This window comes from Ranitomeya imitator, chromosome 2 (genome assembly GCF_032444005.1).
Source record: "Ranitomeya imitator isolate aRanImi1 chromosome 2, aRanImi1.pri, whole genome shotgun sequence".
Lineage (NCBI taxonomy): Eukaryota > Metazoa > Chordata > Amphibia > Anura > Dendrobatidae > Ranitomeya > Ranitomeya imitator.
In genome coordinates, this window is record NC_091283.1 from 59,026,291 (window position 1) to 59,048,410 (window position 22,120).

The following is a 22,120-nucleotide window of genomic DNA, read 5'->3' on the forward strand; positions in this document are numbered from 1 at the left end:
GATTTGCGGAGAGTGTTGCAGAAATTTCAGGCTAATAAACCTGATCGTTGTCCGGCCGAGAAACTGTTCGTCCCTGATAGGTGGACTAGTAAAGTTATCTCTGAACTTCATTGTTCGGTGCTGGCCGGTCATCCAGGAATCTTTGGTACCAGGGAGTTGGTTGCTAGATCCTTCTGGTGGCCGTCTCTGTCACGGGATGTGCGTGCTTTTGTGCAGTCCTGTGGAATTTGTGCTAGGGCTAAGCCCTGCTGTTCACGTGCCAGTGGGTTGCTTTTGCCCTTGCCGGTCCCGAAGAGGCCTTGGACACATATTTCGATGGATTTCATTTCTGACCTTCCCGTTTCTCAAAAAATGTCGGTCATTTGGGTGGTCTGTGATCGCTTTTCTAAAATGGTCCATCTGGTGCCCTTGGTTAAATTGCCTTCCTCCTCTGATTTGGTGCCTTTGTTCTTCCAGCATGTGGTTCGTTTACATGGCATTCCTGAGAATATTGTTTCTGACAGAGGTTCCCAGTTTGTCTCGAGGTTCTGGCGAGCCTTTTGTGGTAGGATGGGCATTGACCTATCTTTCTCCTCGGCCTTCCATCCTCAGACTAATGGCCAGACCGAACGAACCAATCAGACCTTGGAAACATATCTGAGATGTTTTGTTTCCGCTGACCAGGATGATTGGGTGTCATTTTTGCCGTTGGCTGAGTTCGCCCTTAATAATCGGGCCAGCTCGGCTACCTTGGTCTCTCCATTTTTCTGCAATTCTGGGTTCCATCCTCGTTTCTCTTCAGGACAGGTTGAGTCTTCGGACTGTCCTGGTGTGGATTCTGTGGTGGACAGGTTGCAGCAGATCTGGACTCAGGTAGTGGACAATTTGACCTTGTCCCAGGAGAAGGCTCAGCTTTTCGCTAATCGCAGACGCCGTGTGGGACCCCGACTTCGTGTTGGGGATCTGGTTTGGTTATCTTCTCATCATATTCCTATGAAGGTTCCCTCTCCTAAATTTAAACCTCGTTTTATTGGTCCGTATAGGATTTCTGAGATTCTCAATCCGGTGTCTTTTCGTCTGACCCTCCCAGACTCCTTTTCCATACATAATGTATTCCATAGGTCGTTGTTGAGGAGATACGTGGCACCTATGGTTCCATCTGTGGAGCCTCCTGCCCCTGTTTTGGTGGAGGGGGAATTGGAGTATATTGTGGAGAAGATTTTGGATTCTCGTGTCTCTAGACGGAAACTCCAGTATCTGGTCAAATGGAAGGGTTATGCTCAGGAAGATAATTCCTGGGTTTTTGCCTCTGATGTCCATGCCCCAGATCTTGTTCGTGCCTTTCATGTGGCTCATCCTGGTCGGCCTGGGGGTTCTGGTGAGGGTTCGGTGACCCCTCCTCAAGGGGGGGGTACTGTTGTGAATTCTGTGGCTGAGTTCACTTCTGTGGTCACAAGTGGTATTGCAGTCTCTGGGCTTCCTCCCTCAGGTGTTTTGGTGAGCTCGTTGGCTGCCTTGCTATTTAGCTCCACCTGAGTCTGTCTTCCTTGCTCCTTGTCAATGTTCCAGTGTTGGATCTGAGCTACTGCATCTTTCCTTGGGCCTGCTGCTCTGCTAGATAAGTGCTTCTAGTTTGTTTTCTGTTTTTTCTGTCCAGCTTGCTATTATCTTTTGCTGGAAGCTCTGAGAAGCAAAGGGGTGCACCGCCGTGCTGTTAGTTCGGCACGGTGGATCTTTTTGCCCCTTTGCGTGGTTTTCGTTTTAGGGTTTTTTGTAGACTGCATAGTTCTCTTTGCTATCCTCGCTCTGTCTAGAATATCGGGCCTCACTTTGCTGAATCTATTTCATTCCTACGTTTGTCTTTTCATCTTGCTAACAGTCATTATATGTGGGGGGCTGCCTATTCCTTTGGGGTATTTCTCTGAGGTAAGTCAGGCTTGTATTTCTATCTTCAGGCTAGTCAGCTCCTCAGGCAGTGCCGAGTTGCATAGGTAGTGATAGGCGCAATCCACTGCTGCTTATAGTTGTGTGAGGATAGATCAGGTACTGCAGTCTACAGAGATTCCACGTCTCAGAGCTCGTCCTATTGTTTTTGGTTATTGCCAGATCTCTGTATGTGCGCTGATTACTGCACGCTGTGTTGCCTGATTGCCAGCCATAACAGACATCACCATGTACCCCCTGACAACCCCAGGTGGACACCGACATGGATTTCCAATCTAATACTGGATTATGGACTTGTAGCCATGGCAACCCCAACACGACCACATCATGCAGATTATGCAACACCAGAAAGTGAATAACCTCTTGATGTGCAGGAGTCATGCACATGGTCAGCTGGGTCCAGTACTGAGGCTTATTCTTGGCCAAAGGCATAGCATCAATTCCTCTCAATGGAATAGGACACTGCAAGGGCTCCAAGAAAAACCCACAACGCCTAGCATACTCCAAGTCCATCAAATTCAGGGCAGCGCCTGAATCCACAAATGCCATGACAGAATAAGATGACAAAGAGCAGATCAAGGTAACGGACAAAAGAAATTTTGACTGTATCGTACCAATGGTGGCAGACCTAGCGAACCGCTTAGTGCGTTTAGGACAATCAGAGATAGCATGAGTGGAATCACCACAGTAGAAACACAGCCCATTCAGACGTCTGTGTTCTTGCCGTTCAACTCTGGTCAAAGTCCTATCGCACTGCATAGGCTCAGGTTTATGCTCAGATAATACCGCCAAATGGTGCACAGATTTACGCTCACGCAAGCGTCGACCGATCTGAATGGCCAAAGACATAGACTCATTCAGACCAGCAGGCATAGGAAATCCCACCATGACATCCTTAAGGGCTTCAGAGAGACAATTCCGGAAAATAGCTGCGAGCGCAGCTTCATTCCATTGAGTGAGTACGGACCACTTTCTAAATTTCTGACAATACACCTCTATCTCATCCTGACCCTGACACAGAGCCAGTAAATTTTTCTCTGCCTGATCCACTGAATTAGGCTCATCGTACAGCAATCCGAGCGCCAGGAAAAACGCATCAATATTACTTAATGCAGGATCTCCTGACGCAAGAGAAAATGCCCAGTCCTGAGGGTCGCCACGTAAAAAAGAAATAATGATCCTAACTTGTTGAACTGGGTCACCAGAGGAGCGAGGTTTCAAAGCCAGAAATAGTTTACAATTATTTTTGAACCTCAGATATTTAGTTCTATCTCCAAAAAACAAATCAGGAATAGGAATTCTTGGTTCTAACATAGAATTCTGAACCACAAAGTCTTGAATCTTTTGTACTCTTGCAGTGAGCTGATCCACACATGAAGACAGACCTTTAATGTGAGCCCCATCGGGGACAGTGATGATAATGTGTGCAACCTGTAAAGCGCTGCGGAATATGTTAGCGCTATATAAAAATAAAGATTATTATTTAAGATTATTATTTAATGTCCATCGCTACACCTGTGTCCTGAACCACCCAAACGTCTAGGGGAAAAAAAAGGCAAAACACAGTGCAAAGAAAAAAAAATGGTCTCAGAACTTCTTTTTTCCCTCTATTGAGAATCATTAGTACTTTGGGCCTCCAGTACTGTTATGATAAGGTAATTCAGTACCACAATGGACATAGAAGTCAGAGCACATACAGTGACCTGACAATAACCCAAAAACATAGAACGAGCTCTGAGACGTGGGAACTCTGCTGACCGCAATCCCTAATCCTCTCAAACCACACTAGAGGCAGCCGTGGATTGCGCCTAACGCTCCCTATGCAACTCGGCACGGCCTGAGAAACTAGCTAGCCTGAAGATAGAAAATAAGCCTACCTTGCCTCAGAGAAATACCCCAAAGGAAAAGGCAGCCCCCACAAATAGATTTAGCAAAGTGAGGCCCGACTTTCTGAACAGAGTGAGGATAGGAAAGGTAACTTTGCGGTCAACACAAAACCCTACAAAAAACCACGCAAAGGGGGCAAAAAGACCCTCCGTACCGAACTAACGGCACGGAGGTACACCCTCTGCGTCCCAGAGCTTCCAGCAAGCAAGAAAAAACAAATAGCAAGCTAGACAGAAAAAAAACAGCAATCAAAATAGCAAAAGCGGAACTTAGCTATGCAGAGCAGCAGGCCACAGGAAAGATCCAGGAGGAAACAGGTCCAATACTAGAACATTGACTGGAGGCCATTATCAGAGCACTAGGTGGAGTTAAATAGAGCAGCACCTAACGACATCACCACATCACCTGAGGAAGTAAACTCAGAAGCCGCAGTACCACTCTCCTCCACCAACGGAAGCTCACAGAGAGAATCAGCCGAAGTACCACTTGTGACCACAGGAGGGAGCTCTGCCACAGAATTCACAAGAGGTGAGTATTTATTGTGTTTTTTATGGGGCTGCCTAATACTACAGGGTCTGTCTATGGGGGTACTGTCTTATACTACAGGGTCTGCCTATGGGGTACTGTCTTATACTGCAGGGTCTGCTTGTCGGGGGACTGTCTTATACTACAGGGTCTGCCTATGGGCTATTGTCTTATACTCCAGGGTCTGCCTATAGGAGTGCTGCCTTTTACTACAGGGTCTGCCTATGGGGTGCTGCTTTAAACTACAGGGTCTGCCTATAGGGGTGCTGCCTTGTGCTATATTGAGGACTATCTGGCACATTATACTATGTTGAGGTTATCTATGGGACCATCATACAGTGTGGGGATTACAGTGAAGGGGCCATCATAATCATACAGTGTTGGAGCCATCAAACAGTTTGGAGGCTACTAAGGGGTCAGTATACTGTGTGGGTGGTACTATACAGTGAGGGGGTATTATACTGTATATAAGAGAGCATCATACTCTGTATAGGGGAGCTGTATATTGGGGAGACTCGGGATATTATTAAATGTAAAGTGGGCACTTATTGTTATAGGGGAACTCAGATTACTGTGACTGATCGTCAAAGGGGCACACAGGGCATTATTACTTTCTAGGGGGCAAAATATGGGCAGTGTTTTCTAGGGCACTTGCGCCCGGCATTACTATATTATAGAGGAGTGCTTTAGAATTTAGAGGGCACAGAGAACCACACAGCGGAGGCAGCAATAGAGTCACATACGGCAGCAGCGGCTCAGTATAGGGGTATCAGGGGCAGTAATAGGGACACATACGGCAGCAGCGGCTCAGTATAGGGGTATCAGGGGCAGTAATAGGGACACATACGGCAGCAGCGGCTCAGTATTGGGGTATCAGGTGCAGTAATAGAGACACATACGGCAGCAGGTGCTCAGTATTGGGGTATCAGGTGCAGTAATAGGGACACATACGGCAGCAGCGGCTCAGTATAGGGGTATCAGGGGCAGTAATAGGGACACATACGGCAGCAGCGGCTCAGTATTGGGGTATCAGGTGCAGTAATAGGGACACATATGGCAGCAGCGGCTCAGTATAGGGGTATCAGGGGCAGTAATAGGGACACATACGGCAGCAGCGGCTCAGTATTGGGGTATCAGGTGCAGTAATAGAGACACATTCGGCAGCAGGTGCTCAGTATTGGGGTATCAGGTGCAGTAATAGGGACACATACGGCAGCAGCGGCTCAGTATTGGGGTATCAGGTGCAGTAATAGGGACACATACGGCAGCAGCGGCTCAGTATTGGGGTATCAGGTGCAGTAATAAGGACACATACGGCAGCAGCGGCTCAGTATTGGGGTATCAGGTGCAGTAATAGGGACACATACGGCAGCAGCGGCTCAGTATTGGGTTATCAGGTGGAGTAATAGGGACACATATGGCAGCAGCGGCTCAGTATTGGGGTATCAGGTGTAGTAATAGGGACACATACGGCAGCAGCGGCTCAGTATTGGGGTATCGGGCAGTAATAGGGACACATATGGCAGCAGGTGCTCAGTATTCGGGTATCAGGTGCAGGAATAGGGACACATATGGCAGCAGAGACTCAGTATTGGGGTATCAGGTGCAGTAATAGGGACACATATGGCAGCAGGTGCTCAGTATTGGGGTATCAGGTGCAGTAATAGGGACACATATGGCAGCAGGTGCTCAGTATTGGGGTATCAGGTGCAGTAATAGGGACACATACGGCAGCAGCGGCTCAGTATTGGGGTATCAGGTGCAGTAATAGGGACACATATGGCAGCAGGTGCTCAGTATTCGGGTATCAGGTGCAGTAATAGGGACACATATGGCAGCAGAGGCTCAGTATTGGGGTATCAGGTGCAGTAATAGGGACACATATGGCAGCAGGTGCTCAGTATTGGGGTATCAGGTGCAGTAATAGGGACACATATGGCAGCAGGTGCTCAGTATTGGGGTATCAGGTGCAGTAATAGGGACACATACGGCAGCAGCGGCTCAGTATTGGGGTATCAGGTGCAGTAATAGGGACACATACGGCAGCAGCGGCTCAGTATTGGGGTATCAGGTGGAGTAATAGGGACACATATGGCAGCAGCGGCTCAGTATTGGGGTATCAGGTGCAGTAATAGGGACACATACGGCAGCAGCGGCTCAGTATTGGGGTATCAGGTGGAGTAATAGGGACACATATGGCAGCAGCGGCTCAGTATTGGGGTATCAGGTGTAGTAATAGGGACACATACGGCAGCAGCGGCTCAGTATTGGGGTATCGGGCAGTAATAGGGACACATATGGCAGCAGGTGCTCAGTATTCGGGTATCAGGTGCAGTAATAGGGACACATATGGCAGCAGAGGCTCAGTATTGGGGTATCAGGTGCAGTAATAGGGACACATATGGCAGCAGGTGCTCAGTATTGGGGTATCAGGTGCAGTAATAGGGACACATATGGCAGCAGAGGCTCAGTATTGGGGTATCAGGTGCAGTAATAGGGACACATATGGCAGCAGGTGCTCAGTATTGGGGTATCAGCAGGATGAGGAGTTTGTGCAGGTTGGGAATAGATGGTGATGGCTGGAATGTGAGAAGTGAAACGTATCTTTGTTGTATTCTCTGCAGACGAGTCCTGGCTGGAAGAAGTTGTCGTGTCGGTCTGGGCCAGATGGAAAAGATGGGAAAAATGAACGATTCCATCAGAAAGGACGTCAGCGGTAAGTCATTATCTGTAACTGTGCTGTGATCTCTTATATGTTCAGTAGGACTGGTATCTACCACTGACCATATGGCGGTAATATCCATATTGGTCTTTATATATAGATTATCTTCAGTAACAGCGCGGTCATCTGCTGAGGTTCTCCTCCACTATAGGGCGCGTCACCGAGTTGTAATCAAGGTTACCTGGTTAGGGGCCCACTCAGAAGATTTGCCCCCCCCGAATCAAAACCCTAGCTACACCTCTGTTGAAAAGCAATGTCTGACTTTCATTTGTTCATTTTCATAGATCTTTTATTTATTATTACTTTTGTCAGATTCAAGTTATTTCTGTGACCATTGTGGGTTTTTCTGCCATTAATCGAGGGGTACCAACAATTTTGACCACGTGTGTAGAGGTGTTATCAGTCATTGTACAGGAGGAGGAGGTGAGCTGTGACATCTCCTATTATGAATGGTGGATCCTGTGTTATCTACTGTATATAGAGGTGTTATCAGACATTGTACAGGAGGAGGAGGTGAGCTGTGACATCACTTATTGTGAATGGTGGATCCTGTGTTATCTACTGTATATAGAGGTGTTATCAGTCATTGTACAGGAGGAGGAGGTGAGCTGTAACATCACTTATTGTGAATGGTGGATCCTGTGTTATCTACTGTATATAGAGGTGTTATCAGACATTGTACAGGAGGAGGTGAGCTGTGACATCACCTATTGTGGATGGTGGATCCTGTATTATCTGCTGTATATAGAGGTGTTATCAGTCAGTGTACAGGAGGAGGAGGTGAGCTGTAACATCATCTATTGTGAATGGTGGATCCTGTGTTATCTACTGTATATAGAGGTGTTATCAGTCATTGTACAGGAGGAGGTGAGCTGTGACATCACTTATTGTGAATGATGGATCCTGTGTTATCTACTGTATATAGAGGTGTTATCAGTCATTGTACAGGAGGAGGAGGTGAGCTGTGACATCACTTATTGTGAATGATGGATCCTGTGTTATCTACTGTATATAGAGGTGTTATCAGACATTGTACAGGAGAGGGAGGAGGTGAGCTTTGACATCACCTATTGTGAATGGTGGATCCTGTGTTATCTACTGTGTATAGAGGTGTTATCAGTCATTGTACAGGAGGAGGAGGTGAGCTGTGACATCGCCTATTGTGTATGGTGGATCCTGTGTTATCTACTGTATATAGGTGTTATCAGACATTGTACAGGAGGAGGTGAGCTGTGACATCACCTATTGTGAATGGTGGATCCTGTGTTATCTACTGTATATAGAGGTGTTATCAGTCATCGTACAGGAGGAAGAGGTGAGCTGTGACATCTATTGTGAATGGTGGATCCTGTGTTATCTACTGTATATAGAGGTGTTATCAGTCATTGTACAGGAGGGGGAGGAGGTGAGCTGTGGTATCACCTATAGTGAATGGTGGAGCCTGTGTTATCTACTGTATATAGAGGTGTTATCAAGTCATTGTACAGTAGGAGGAGGTGAGCTGTGACATCACCTAATGTGAATAGTGAATTTTGTGTTATCTACCCTGAATACAAGTGTTACCTTCCTTTGCAATCCTGTCTGTTATAATGATGAACAAAGACTGAAACATAATGATTTAATACCCTGCAGTAAATAAACAGCATAGTGCTTGAAAATAATATACAGTACTTAGTTAACATGGTTTTATTTTGTTTGTTTGTTTTTTTAATGTGAAAGCCATCCCACCTCATCACGGTGACCGTAATTGGGGCAGTCCTAACTCTAATACTACGAACCTTACTGTTTGTCAAGTGACATGCATGCGGATAAGGGCTGAGAGGGACTATGAATTATGATGCCACACATAATATTGTATATGAGTGAAGATCCACTTTAGCAACAAAACAGCGAGCGCCACTTCTGGCTGTGTCTGGTATCACATTTCAACTAAATTGGACTAAACTGTAACATGGGTCACTACCTATAAACAAGACTGGCGATGTTTCTGAAAAAAAAAAAAAAATCCCGGCCACTTACATGTCACAATAACACAACGCTATCGAATGACTTATTTCGCTGAAGCTTTTTAGTGGTAAAGATGTAACAATTATAAAAACAGATTCTTGTTATTAGTCACATCACATAAAATATTGTTACATTTAATAGATGATCATCAAGCACTGACATCTTTTAAATTGGATTTTTATTTTTGTATTCATTATTATTTACATGTTTTCTACCTAGAAGGTAAATGATAAATGTCACAGCTTCCATATGTGCTGACATCTAGTGGCCAAACAGGGGATACCACACAGTGATACAAATAAACTGCACCTCGCCATAATTTTGTATTAATTTATGGCAGCAGATATATTAATGTATTGCCCCTAAGTAAAAAAAGCCTTTATATAACCTTCTCAACTAATATGGTGGACACAGTCATACTCATAATTTGATGGCCCCCACACAGCCCTCCATAAAGTATAATGCCCCTCAATGCATTGCAGTGATCTTCCATACAGTATAGTGGCCCACACAACCCTCAACGAAGAATGATGGATCCCACACAACCCTCCACATTGTATAACGGCCCCCTAAGCAGTGTAATAGTCCCTCCACATAGTATAATTGGCCCCAACACAGCCCTCCAAACACAATCATGGCCCCAACATAGCCATCAAAACACAATCATGGCCCCAACATAGCCCTCCAAACACAATCATGGCCCCAACATAGCCCTCAAAACACTATAATTTGTCCCCACAGAGCCCTCCAAACAGTAAAATGGCCCTCACATAGCCTGCCAAACAGTATAATTGGCCTCCTCATAGCCCTCCAAATAGTATTATGGCCCCCAGACAGCCTTCTAATAGCATAGTGGCACCTACACAGTCCTCCAAACTGTATAACTGCCCCCCAAACATCCCTATAAATAGTAAAATGACCCCCACAAAGTATCCTAAATGATACCAGAGTTTACGATATGGTGGTATTTTGAGGACCCTATAAGGCAGAAAAACATCGTGCTACGTCGCTGAGTGCCTAGGGTAACATTTTGAAAAATTAAATACGTGGGGTGAAGTTGCATAATTTGAAGCTCGTGGTTCTGGATGGAAAGTCTCCATCAGCGCCCCCAATTATTACTGGTCTTCTCATGTGGGCCAAAGGGACCTTTTTGCCCTCTAGACGGCACCCATTATGCCTTTGAAGGGGTCCCTGTATATAGACGCCATATTTCCTTGTTCATGCTCTGTGCATATTTCTGGGCACACTATATACACCTCTATTCTAAAAAGTGCAACATTTAATAAAGATCTGTGCCATTTTTTGGGCATAAAATCCATGTCCTACAACAGCCAGTAGGTGGAGTAAGAGAGAGAACAGTGTCTACAAAGTTCTATCAGTTCCTATACTAAATGTGTGCACATTTGGCGCATTTTGCTCCAGTATTGGCAGTGCACCAATGCCTGATCCCGTACTGCGCCATTCTATAAATCCCACAGCATCTGTAGTAGCGTTATATCTTATATGTGCCGCATTTAACAGCGCACGACAGATATTTGACAAATTATTCACGACCAGATCTTCTTCCAGAAAAATAAAAAAATGCTGAATGCCGTTCTGAATAGCCGGGGAAAATAAGCTCTACTTATCTGCTGACAATACACACGCGCGTCTGGGTGATTTCAAACAAGAGCCGGGGACGTGTTAAGTGTTTGTTATATGCTTTAAATTCCTTTAAACTCAGATCCTCCAGCAATGGTCTAGAGCCAGATTGTGCGCTTTGATAGTGTGCCACTTAACCATCTACCAGCTCTTACCAAGCAGCCCCCCGGCCATGGTAAATCTCAATGGGCAAACACATGCAGGAGCCAATTGGCCTGCTCGCTAAGCCACAATTACCATGGTGAAATACTGCCATCTAGTGGTTAATGAGGCACTTGCCTGAGCTGATTTTTACTGGTTAGACATGGCTTTCGGAAATTAACCCTTTAATCCCGTGGCTTCCTTTTGTGCACTGAGACTGTACGTTATCACCGTGTCCCTCTTACGCCATAATATTAGAGCCGTACCGGTACCATGCTCCATCCTTAGCCCCCACCAAGATCCTTCCTTTGCTCTGGAATGAAATTAAAGGCACAGCGAGGTACGTAGTGAAGCCATGGGCTACTCGGAGAGCCATATTACTGCCCTACTCATCATGGACGTCACGTAATGCAGCCATGTGAAGGAGCACGGCGCTGGCTGAATGTCACGATAAGGAAAAAATGCATTGTGATTGGAGTTTTATCGCAGGCTTGTTGTGCAGGACTATTTCAATGCAAATAAGTAGAATAATCATCAATCAGGTCACATTGGGAGAACGTCGCGGACCGTGGCGGTTGTTGGACATGATGGATACACGAGCGCCTCCTCGGATACATAACGGCGTCTCTGCAACTTATAGTAAAATGTTGACTATTGTGTTTTTTTTTGCTTAACACTGATATATTGGGATGTCAAGAGAAGCTTCCACATTCATTAATCTCGCCGTAGTCTGTGGACTCCGTCTATGAGCACAATAGGAAAGTCTGTGATGTAATGTGATGCCCGTAAGATCCAGGCCCCAAGGGGTGTGCAGACTTGTCACAAATAAGGAGGCGCCCAGTGGTGGACATAACATTGGCGCTACCTGGGCAGATGCCATGGGGAACAAGAGATAAGGAGGCCACCACCATCTCCAAAGCAGGTGTAATTGTGCATTATGGTGAACTATCGGACTGCCGACGGCCCATATCCTGTCCTTCACGCTTCCATCTGGCTCTGCAGGCCTGGGCACCTGGTGTTTGCAGCTCCATCCCACCTAGATGATACGAAGGCCGGGATCACACGTGTGAGAAATACGTCCGAGTCTCGCATGGTAATACCCGGCATTGCCGCCGGCACTCAGGAGCAGAGCGTGCGGCCGCATAGCAATACATGGAGCCGCACGCTCCGCTCCTGAGTGACGGTGGCAATGCCGGGTATTACCATGCGAGACTCGGACGTATTTCTCGCATGCGTGATCCCGGCCTAAAAGGAAACTGTAGAGTTAGGGAGGACCTGTCCCCATAAATATGTGTACAGTGTCACGATTGAGCTGCCATCCCGTCACGCTCTGGCACTTTACAGGACAATTGTGTGGGTCCTGGCAGGGTGTTGCTGTTGTGTGGGCCTTGTGCCCATGCACGCCTCCTTTAGCCAATGGTATTGGCTGGCCAGGACCACGACTTTCACAGATCGATGAGGAAGGCTTCCGTGAGCGCTGCACACTAATTTCTCTCCAACTTCTCAATAACTCTTAAAAAGTAATCTGCTTCCATTCCCACTGTGGGCTATTCCCAAACATTACCTGTGTCATAACTCTCCCTGTGTCGGCCAGCTACCTGTGACTATGCAGATCATACTAACAATGTAAAACATCTCTATACACTAAGCTTATTACACTTATATTGCTTATCCTGTACTATCCCATCTTGTACTGTGCATAGCTTACATTACTACATACAATACATAGGAAAACCTCTTACTCCTCACATGACACTATGTACACAAGACGCAGATTACACATTATACCCAGCACTGATGTCATCAATATGTCCATCTTCTTCCATATGGCCGCTTCTTCTTGTATGTAAAACTATTTGTAAAACCGTTTTTTTTTTATGCAAGTGGGCATGGTTCTCAACTTAATTTAAGAAAGTCTTTTTTATGACTCCACCCAGTTGGCTAAGAAGACTAGATTTACATGCAGGGAGAAAAAAAGTCATATCTCAGGAGTGGAGAGGCGCAGTAACAAAATAAAAACAAGGCTTGCTTCAAGGTTCCTTTGTAGGAGTCAGACTTTTACTTACAGGTTGGCTACCTATAAATGGCACTGGAGAGACAGCATTCTATCTTCTGGAGAAGAGCTAATTTGCATACTTTTTTTTACCCAGGAAGCATTTCCCGTAAAGCTCCATGCACTAGCTGGGTCTCTTCATAGATAACTTCACCCCCTACATCTTCTCCTAGGACTGTGGGTAGCCATTAGATAGTGTTACATAAGCACTTTATGTATTACCAAACTATCAATAGAAAAGGCCACGTAGGGCACTAGTCAAGCTAAAGTTAGTCCTGCCTGAGGTATAGGGCAGCTCGGTGTATGATATACCGGAGATCTTTGTCTAGCTTGTGATTCATGGGGTTCATCAGATGTATAAATGTCTTCCGTGGATGAGATGGATGGGTTTCTAACACACTTTATGCTTCATTTGCAGGTTCTTCACCTGACCATGGAAAGGCTGGCTATTTGTCTGCTCATTATAAGCACATCTGTAAAGGCCATGATGTGCCCCAAGAGATGCTCCTGCCAGAACGTCTCTCCGTCCTACACCATCCTCTGTACCAAGACAGGCCTTCTATTTGTTCCTCCAACGATTGACAGGAGGACAGCAGAGCTCAGGCTCATGGACAATTTCATAACCACCCTTAGAAAAAAAGACTTTGCTAACATGACGGACCTCATTCACTTAACGCTCTCCCGAAATACCATTAGTCAAGTCATGCCTTATGCATTCTTCGACCTAAAAGGGCTCCACGCCTTACACTTGGACAGCAACCGGTTGACTTTTATCAATGAAGAACATTTTAAAGGATTAATCAATCTTAGACATTTGATATTGAGTAACAATCAGCTTCACTACATTGCTCCCGGATCATTTGATGACTTTATTGACACAGTGGAAGACTTAGACCTGTCTTACAACAATCTGGTGGACATCCCATGGGAGACTATCGGGAGGCTTTCCAGTGTTAACACAGTAGGTCTCGATCACAATCTCATTGAATATGTTCCAGAGGGAATCTTCTCCAACCTTCATAAACTGGCTAGATTAGATATGACTTCCAATAAGCTCAAAAAGATCCCCCCGGATCCTTTATTTTCTAGGATTCCTGTGTATGCCAAATCGAAAGGTTCCCCTTTAACTTCATTGGTGCTTAGCTTCGGTGGAAATCCTTTACATTGCAACTGTGAATTAATGTGGCTGAGACGGCTCACCAGAGAGGATGATTTAGAAACGTGTGCCTCCCCTGCAGAGCTGATGGGCAAATACTTCTGGTCTATCAAAGAAGAGGAGTTTGTTTGTGAACCCCCTATGATAATCCATCGAACTTCCCGGCAGGAAGTAATGGAAGGTAAAAGTGTCTCCTTAAAGTGCAAAGCGGTGGGTGATCCTGATCCTTATGTAAGATGGATATTTCCGGATGGGAAACTGGTTTCTAATACAACTAGGACTATGTCGTACGAGAATGGGACTTTGGATATTTTTAACACCCGGTTCATAGATCGGGGAAGTTTTACCTGCATTGCATCCAATGCTGCGGGAGAAACTACAGCCAATGTGGAACTTGTAGTCAACCAGTTCCCTAATCTCGCCAACAGCACCAGCTACGATAAGGAAACTGAGTCAGGACCTTCTGATATACTGACGCCGGCCAAGTCTAGCATTCCTTCCAACGAAACAAAAGCTCTGCACGATAGGAAGGTTGTGGTTGCAGATTTGACCTCATCCTCGGCACTCATCCAATGGCCTCCCCAGAGTCACATCCCAGGAATAAGGATGTACCAGATTCAGTACAACAGCTCATTAGATGACATCCTCATTTACAGGTAATACTGTCCAGAGCCTTACACCCGGTGGAGGGTTGTCTTGCTGCAGTCCGGTCTGTATTACTGGAACATATTTTACAAATCTAAGGGTCGGACCTGTTTATCCCGAGGTGAAACTAATGGGTGGTGGTTTATAGGCTCACACTCGCAATCAAAGGTTTATGTAAGGATATGCAGGGGCATCTGAGGATGGTAAGCGGAAACAATACATCTGGTGATGTCCACACTTGGCTGGATTGAAGCATCATAATTATCGTAGCTCAAGTATCACAGAAATAAGGGTTAATTCTGATAAATGTGATGATTCCAGCAGCTGATTACGATGACAAGACATGAAGACTTTGTTAATTTTTCTGCAATGTTGCAGGAAGATTTAAACAAAGGGGATACATTAAATTACTGACGGGGTCTGTGGTGAGGGCTATGTTGTAGACCACAACAGCTTACAGAATGGTCATCTGTGTCTTAGAGTGAGGGTGCTCGGTCCGAGTTGTAAACACTGTGTAACGTGTAGGTACCATGCACTCTCACAAACTGTCCTGAGCATATATTTTTAGAATAAGAGGAGGTAAGATGGCCCTAGGGGGTTATTTTAGAAATATTATAGCTCCTCATAAGCAGATTCAAGTTGTCAAAGACTGTGCTATGTCTGGCTTCGAAAAAAACAGGGCTGATTTCTTCCAAAAACAGCACCACAGCAGTCAACTGGTTGTGTCTGGTATTGCAGATCTTCCTTATCGCAGTGAGTTTGCTGAGCTGCAATACCATAGACAACTGATGGACAGGTGTAGTGCTGTTTTTGAGGAGACGGGACTCATGTTTTCTAATACTGAAGAACCCGTTTACTGGAGAATAGTTTAACGTTTTAGGCTAAATATACAATATCATGCAAATTTTAAACATTTTTTAAATCAAAAGTTCTTAAAGGTTAGTTCATTCAGAAATTAATGTGAAAGTCCAAGTGGATATGAAAAACTTTGTATTATACTGTATTATCAGAAAAGTGTGCTTCTCCACCGCCTCTCTCCTGAAATCAGACTTTATTCAAAATTAGTCGAAATCCATCTTTCTCAAGGTAAGAAAGACTGCTAGCTCACTGAGGGATCAGATTACAGCTGCCTATTAAAGTCTATGGAGAGGAGAGGGGCATGGAACAGAGTGAGAGAGACACAGGGATTGTACTGCCATATAAGCTCTACCATGCTGCTTCTAATTTTGAATATGTGTTATATAGAGACAAGAAAGCAGAAATTCCTCATGTCGGTGTGTGCTGTGTACAGGAGACATCATTATTATTATTATTATTATTAGACATTCTTATAGCCCCATTTTTCCATGGTGCTTTACATGTGAAAAGGGGCAAATATAGACAAGTACAATAAACATGAGCAAAAACAAGGAACATACAAGTACAGAATGGGAGAGGACCCTGCCCACGAGGGCTCACAGTCTACAGGGGATGGGTGAGGATACACTAGGAGAGGGTAGAGCTAGTTGTGCGGCGGTTCAGTAGGTTGAGGATCACTGCAGGCTGTAGGCTTGTCGGAAGAGATGGGTCTTCAGGTTCTTTTTGAAGGTTTCCGTCATAGGTGAGAGTCTAATGTCTTGGGGTAGAGAGTTCCAGAGTATGGGGGAAGCACGGGAGAAATCTTGTATACGGTTGTGGGAAGAAGAGATGAGAGGGGAGTAGAGGAGGAGATCATGAGAGGATCGAAGGTTGCGTGTTGATAGGTACCGGGAGACCATGTCGCAGATGTATGGAGGAGACAGGTTGTGGATGGCTTTGTACATCATAGTTAGGGTTTTGAACTGGATCTTCTGGATAATAGGAAGCCAGTGAATGGCTTGGCATAGGGGAGAGGCCGAGGAATAGCAGGGAGACAGGTGGATTAGTCAGGCAGGAGAGTGTAGGATGGATTGGAGTGGTGCCAGAGTGCTAGAGGGGAGGCCACAGAGCAGGAGGTTGCAGTAGTCGAGGCGGGAGATAAGGGTGTGCACTAGTATTTTTGTGATTTTGTGGTCAAGGAATGCGTGGATCCGGGAAATATTTTTGAGTTTGAGACGGCAGGAGGAAGCAAGGGCTTGGATATGTGGCTTGAAGGAGAAGGCAGAGTCGAGGATCACCCCGAGGCACCGAGCATGCGAGCATGCTCATCGTCAACTGACAATTAGAGGGAGGATGCAATCAGAGCAGGTAGTCTCCACCCAAAAGCTTATAGACAACTGAAAATTAGGGGAATCAATCATAGCACGTAGTCTCCACCCTCCAGCTCAGAGGCAACTGAAAATTAGAGGGAGAACATGCTATTATAGCAACTAGTCTCCTCCAACAACCCAGAGAAAACTGAAACTTAGAAAACCAGCCTCTACCTACCACCTTAGAGACAATTGAAAATTAAACAAAGAGCATGAAAACATAACAGCTAGTCTCCACTCATTAGCTCAGAACCAACTGAAAATTAGAGAGAAATCCTAGAGGAAGAAAACCTTACAAAAAATGCAGGGTACAAGTCACATAATGGACAGAAATAATGTTATTCCTCGTGTACGCACACAGTAGTTCATCCTGAATATGTTATGCTTCAATTGGTGGCCATATTCAGCTGCATGATAAATGCATAGTCTTGGGAGGTTTCCCGCACAATCATTGCTGATGATTATAGAGTGAAGGATCTGGGTACACAGATATTATCTAAAACACCACCTCTTCTGTAAGAAATGTCTCACCGAGGTAAAATCATGCAATATTTCTAGTATACTCTGCTAATAATAATAATAATATATAAAGCCCACATGCAAGTAATAGTCAGAAGTAATAAATGAAACAGGCAAAGAATGGACCACAACAGTGAGAAGAGGGGCCAGGCACAGGTAGTACAGATCCAGGGGCTCCAGATGGATGAAGATCTGTCGGAATGGACTCTTTCCAAACGCCTCTGATATTGTTGGAAGCAGACTTGGTGAATTCCAGCTATTACTTAGTGCCAGAAAATGAGAGTAGCTTGTCAGCTAGCGGCATTACCAGAAAAATAGATGTGGGGAGCTGCATTGTGCAAATACTTAGCAAAAGTAATAAATGTGTTCAGCACAGCGACTAGTAGGGGCGAACGCCAAAAGTGCTTTTTGCTGATTTGGAGGAGATTTGGAGTGCCACAGTTTCTGTATGTTATTTCTGGGGCGGCCATAGTTTGCTTAGCCTGTGTTATAGTTCATTACAACTGGACAGCAGCAATATATATATATACAGTGGGGCAAAAAAGTATTTAGTCAGTCAGCAATAGTGCAAGTTCCACCACTTAAAAAGATGAGAGGCGTCTGTAATTTACATCATAGGTAGACCTCAACTATGGGAGACAAACTGAGAACAAAAAATCCAGAAAATCACATTGTCTGTTTTTTTAACATTTTATTTGCATATTATGGTGGAAAATAAGTATTTGGTCAGAAACAAACAATCAAGATTTCTGGCTCTCACAGACCTGTAACTTCTTCTTTAAGAGTCTCCTCTTTCCTCCACTCATTACCTGTAGTAATGGCACCTGTTTAAACTTGTTATCAGTATAAAAAGACACCTGTGCACACCCTCAAACAGTCTGACTCCAAACTCCACTATGGTGAAGACCAAAGAGCTGTCAAAGGACACCAGAAACAAAATTGTAGCCCTGCACCAGGCTGGGAAGACTGAATCTGCAATAGCCAACCAGCTTGGAGTGAAGAAATCAACAGTGGGAGCAATAATTAGAAAATGGAAGACATACAAGACCACTGATAATCTCCCTCGATCTGGGGCTCCACGCAAAATCCCACCCCGTGGGGTCAGAATGATCACAAGAACGGTGAGAAAAAATCCCAGAACCACGCGGGGGGACCTAGTGAATGAACTGCAGAGAGCTGGGACCAATGTAACAAGGCCTACCATAAGTAACACACTACGCCACCATGGACTCAGATCCTGCAGTGCCAGACGTGTCCCACTGCTTAAGCCAGTACATGTCCGGGCCCGTCTGAAGTTTGCTAGAGAGCATTTGGATGATCCAGAGGAGTTTTGGGAGAATGTCCTATGGTCTGATGAAACCAAACTGGAACTGTTTGGTAGAAACACAACTTGTCGTGTTTGGAGGAAAAAGAATACTGAATACTGGACTGGAATACTGGAATACTACCCAGCCATCTGCAGACCGGACATAACTGCAAGAGAAGTATGCTGCCTTCCAGGTGCGATGATCAAGGATGTGACCGATAGGATACCAAAGCTCTTCAGCTCCAAGGACGTCCACCCATTTCTTCTGATACATGTTGGCACCAATGACACGGCAAGGAAGGACCTACCGACAATCTGCAAGGACTTTGAAGAGTTGGGGAAGAAAGTAAAGGAACTGGATGCACAGGTAGTTTTTTCTTCTATCCTTCCAGTAGACGGGCATGGCACCAGGAGATGGAACAGGATCCTTGATGCAAACAACTGGCTAAGACGATGGTGCAGACAACAAGGATTTGGATTCCTGGACCACGGTGTGAATTACTGGTATGATGGACTCCTCGCCAGAGACGGACTACACCTCAACAAACCTGGGAAACACACATTCGCCAGAAGACTCGCTACACTCATCAGGAGGGCGTTAAACTAGAAGAAGAGGGGACGGGAAGAAAAACATTAGACTCGAACAAAGACGACCCAGGAAAACATACTCTGAAGGGAGGTAAGAACATTTCTAAAACAATCCACAGTGAGGAGATTGGAACAAAACAAAATCCTCTAAACTGCATGCTCGCAAACGCCAGAAGCCTGACAAACAAGATGGAAGAACTAGAAGCAGAAATATCTACAGGTAACTTTGACATAGTGGGAATAACCGAGACATGGTTAGATGAAAGCTATGACTGGGCAGTTAACTTACAGGGTTACAGTCTGTTTAGAAAGGATCGTAAAAATCGGAGAGGAGGAGGGGTTTGTCTCTATGTAAAGTCTTGTCTAAAGTCCACTTTAAGGGAGGATATTAGCGAAGGGAATGAGGATGTCGAGTCCATATGGGTTGAAATTCATGGAGGGAAAAATGGTAACAAAATTCTCATTGGGGTCTGTTACAAACCCCCAAATATAACAGAAAGCATGGAAAGTCTACTTCTAAAGCAGATAGATGAAGCTGCAACCCATAATGAGGTCCTGGTTATGGGGGACTTTAACTACCCGGATATTAACTGGGAAACAGAAACCTGTGAAACCCATAAAGGCAACAGGTTTCTGCTAATAACCAAGAAAAATTATCTTTCACAATTGGTGCAGAATCCAACCAGAGGAGCAGCACTTTTAGACCTAATACTATCTAATAGACCTGACAGAATAACAAATCTGCAGGTGGTCGGGCATTTAGGAAATAGCGACCACAATATTGTGCAGTTTCACCTGTCTTTCACTAGGGGGACTTGTCAGGGAGTCACAAAAACATTGAACTTTAGGAAGGCAAAGTTTGAACAGCTTAGAGATGCCCTTAATCTGGTAGACTGGGACAATATCCTCAGAAATGAGAATACAGATAATAAATGGGAAATGTTTAAGAACATCCTAAATAGGCAGTGTAAGCGGTTTATACCTTGTGGGAATAAAAGGACTAGAAATAGGAAAAACCCAATGTGGCTAAACAAAGAAGTAAGACAGGCAATTAACAGTAAAAAGAAAGCATTTGCACTACTAAAGCAGGATGGCACCATTGAAGCTCTAAAAAACTATAGGGAGAAAAATACTTTATCTAAAAAACTAATTAAAGCTGCCAAAAAGGAAACAGAGAAGCACATTGCTAAGGAGAGTAAAACTAATCCCAAACTGTTCTTCAACTATATCAATAGTAAAAGAATAAAAACTGAAAATGTAGGCCCCTTAAAAAATAGTGAGGAAAGAATGGTTGTAGATGACGAGGAAAAAGCTAACATATTAAACACCTTCTTCTCCACGGTATTCACGGTGGAAAATGAAATGCTAGGTGAAATCCCAAGAAACAATGAAAACCCTATATTAAGGGTCACCAATCTAACCCAAGAAGAGGTGCGAAACCGGCTAAATAAGATTAAAATAGATAAATCTCCGGGTCCGGATGGCATACACCCACGAGTACTAAGAGAACTAAGTAATGTAATAGATAAACCATTATTTCTTATTTTTAGTGACTCTATAGCGACAGGGTCTGTTCCGCAGGACTGGCGCATAGCAAATGTGGTGCCAATATTCAAAAAGGGCTCTAAAAGTGAACCTGGAAATTATAGGCCAGTAAGTCTAACCTCTATTGTTGGTAAAATATTTGAAGGGTTTCTGAGGGATGTTATTCTGGATTATCTCAATGAGAATAACTGTTTAACTCCATATCAGCATGGGTTTATGAGAAATCGCTCCTGTCAAACCAATCTAATCAGTTTTTATGAAGAGGTAAGCTATAGGCTGGACCACGGTGAGTCATTGGACGTGGTATATCTCGATTTTTCCAAAGCGTTTGATACCGTGCCGCACAAGAGGTTGGTACACAAAATGAGAATGCTTGGTCTGGGGGAAAATGTGTGTAAATGGGTTAGTAACTGGCTTAGTGATAGAAAGCAGAGGGTGGTTATAAATGGTATAGTCTCTAACTGGGTCGCTGTGACCAGTGGGGTACCGCAGGGGTCAGTATTGGGACCTGTTCTCTTCAACATATTCATTAATGATCTGGTAGAAGGTTTACACAGTAAAATATCGATATTTGCAGATGATACAAAACTATGTAAAGCAGTTAATACAAGAGAAGATAGTATTCTGCTACAGATGGATCTGGATAAGTTGGAAACTTGGGCTGAAAGGTGGCAGATGAGGTTTAACAATGATAAATGTAAGGTTATACACATGGGAAGAGGGAATCAATATCACCATTACACACTGAATGGGAAACCACTGGGTAAATCTGACAGGGAGAAGGACTTGGGGATCCTAGTTAATGATAAACTTACCTGGAGCAGCCAGTGCCAGGCAGCAGCTGCCAAGGCAAACAGGATCATGGGGTGCATTAAAAGAGGTCTGGATACACATGATGAGAGCATTATACTGCCTCTGTACAAATCCCTAGTTAGACCGCACATGGAGTACTGTGTCCAGTTTTGGGCACCGGTGCTCAGGAAGGATATAATGGAACTAGAGAGAGTACAAAGGAGGGCAACAAAATTAATAAAGGGGATGGGAGAACTACAATACCCAGATAGATTAGCGAAATTAGGATTATTTAGTCTAGAAAAAAGACGACTGAGGGGCGATCTAATAACCATGTATAAGTATATAAGGGGACAATACAAATATCTCACTGAGGATCTGTTTATACCAAGGAAGGTGACGGGCACAAGGGGGCATTCTTTGCGTCTGGAGGAGAGAAGGTTTTTCCACCAACATAGAAGAG

At 44.6% G+C, this 22,120-nt stretch overlaps 1 protein-coding gene across 2 annotated transcripts in view; it reads left to right on the forward strand.

Annotated features, from left to right (window-relative positions):
• Positions 1–22,120, forward strand: part of LOC138661864 (leucine-rich repeat and fibronectin type III domain-containing protein 1-like protein) — a 760,179-nt gene that overhangs the window by 617,759 nt on the left and 120,300 nt on the right. For both annotated transcript variants that reach the window (XM_069746807.1, XM_069746806.1), the window contains one exon: positions 13,318–14,711. In XM_069746807.1, the coding sequence (XP_069602908.1) occupies positions 13,333–14,711 (1,379 nt within the window). In that variant the 5' untranslated portion in view covers positions 13,318–13,332. The remainder of the gene's footprint in view (positions 1–13,317; positions 14,712–22,120) is intronic.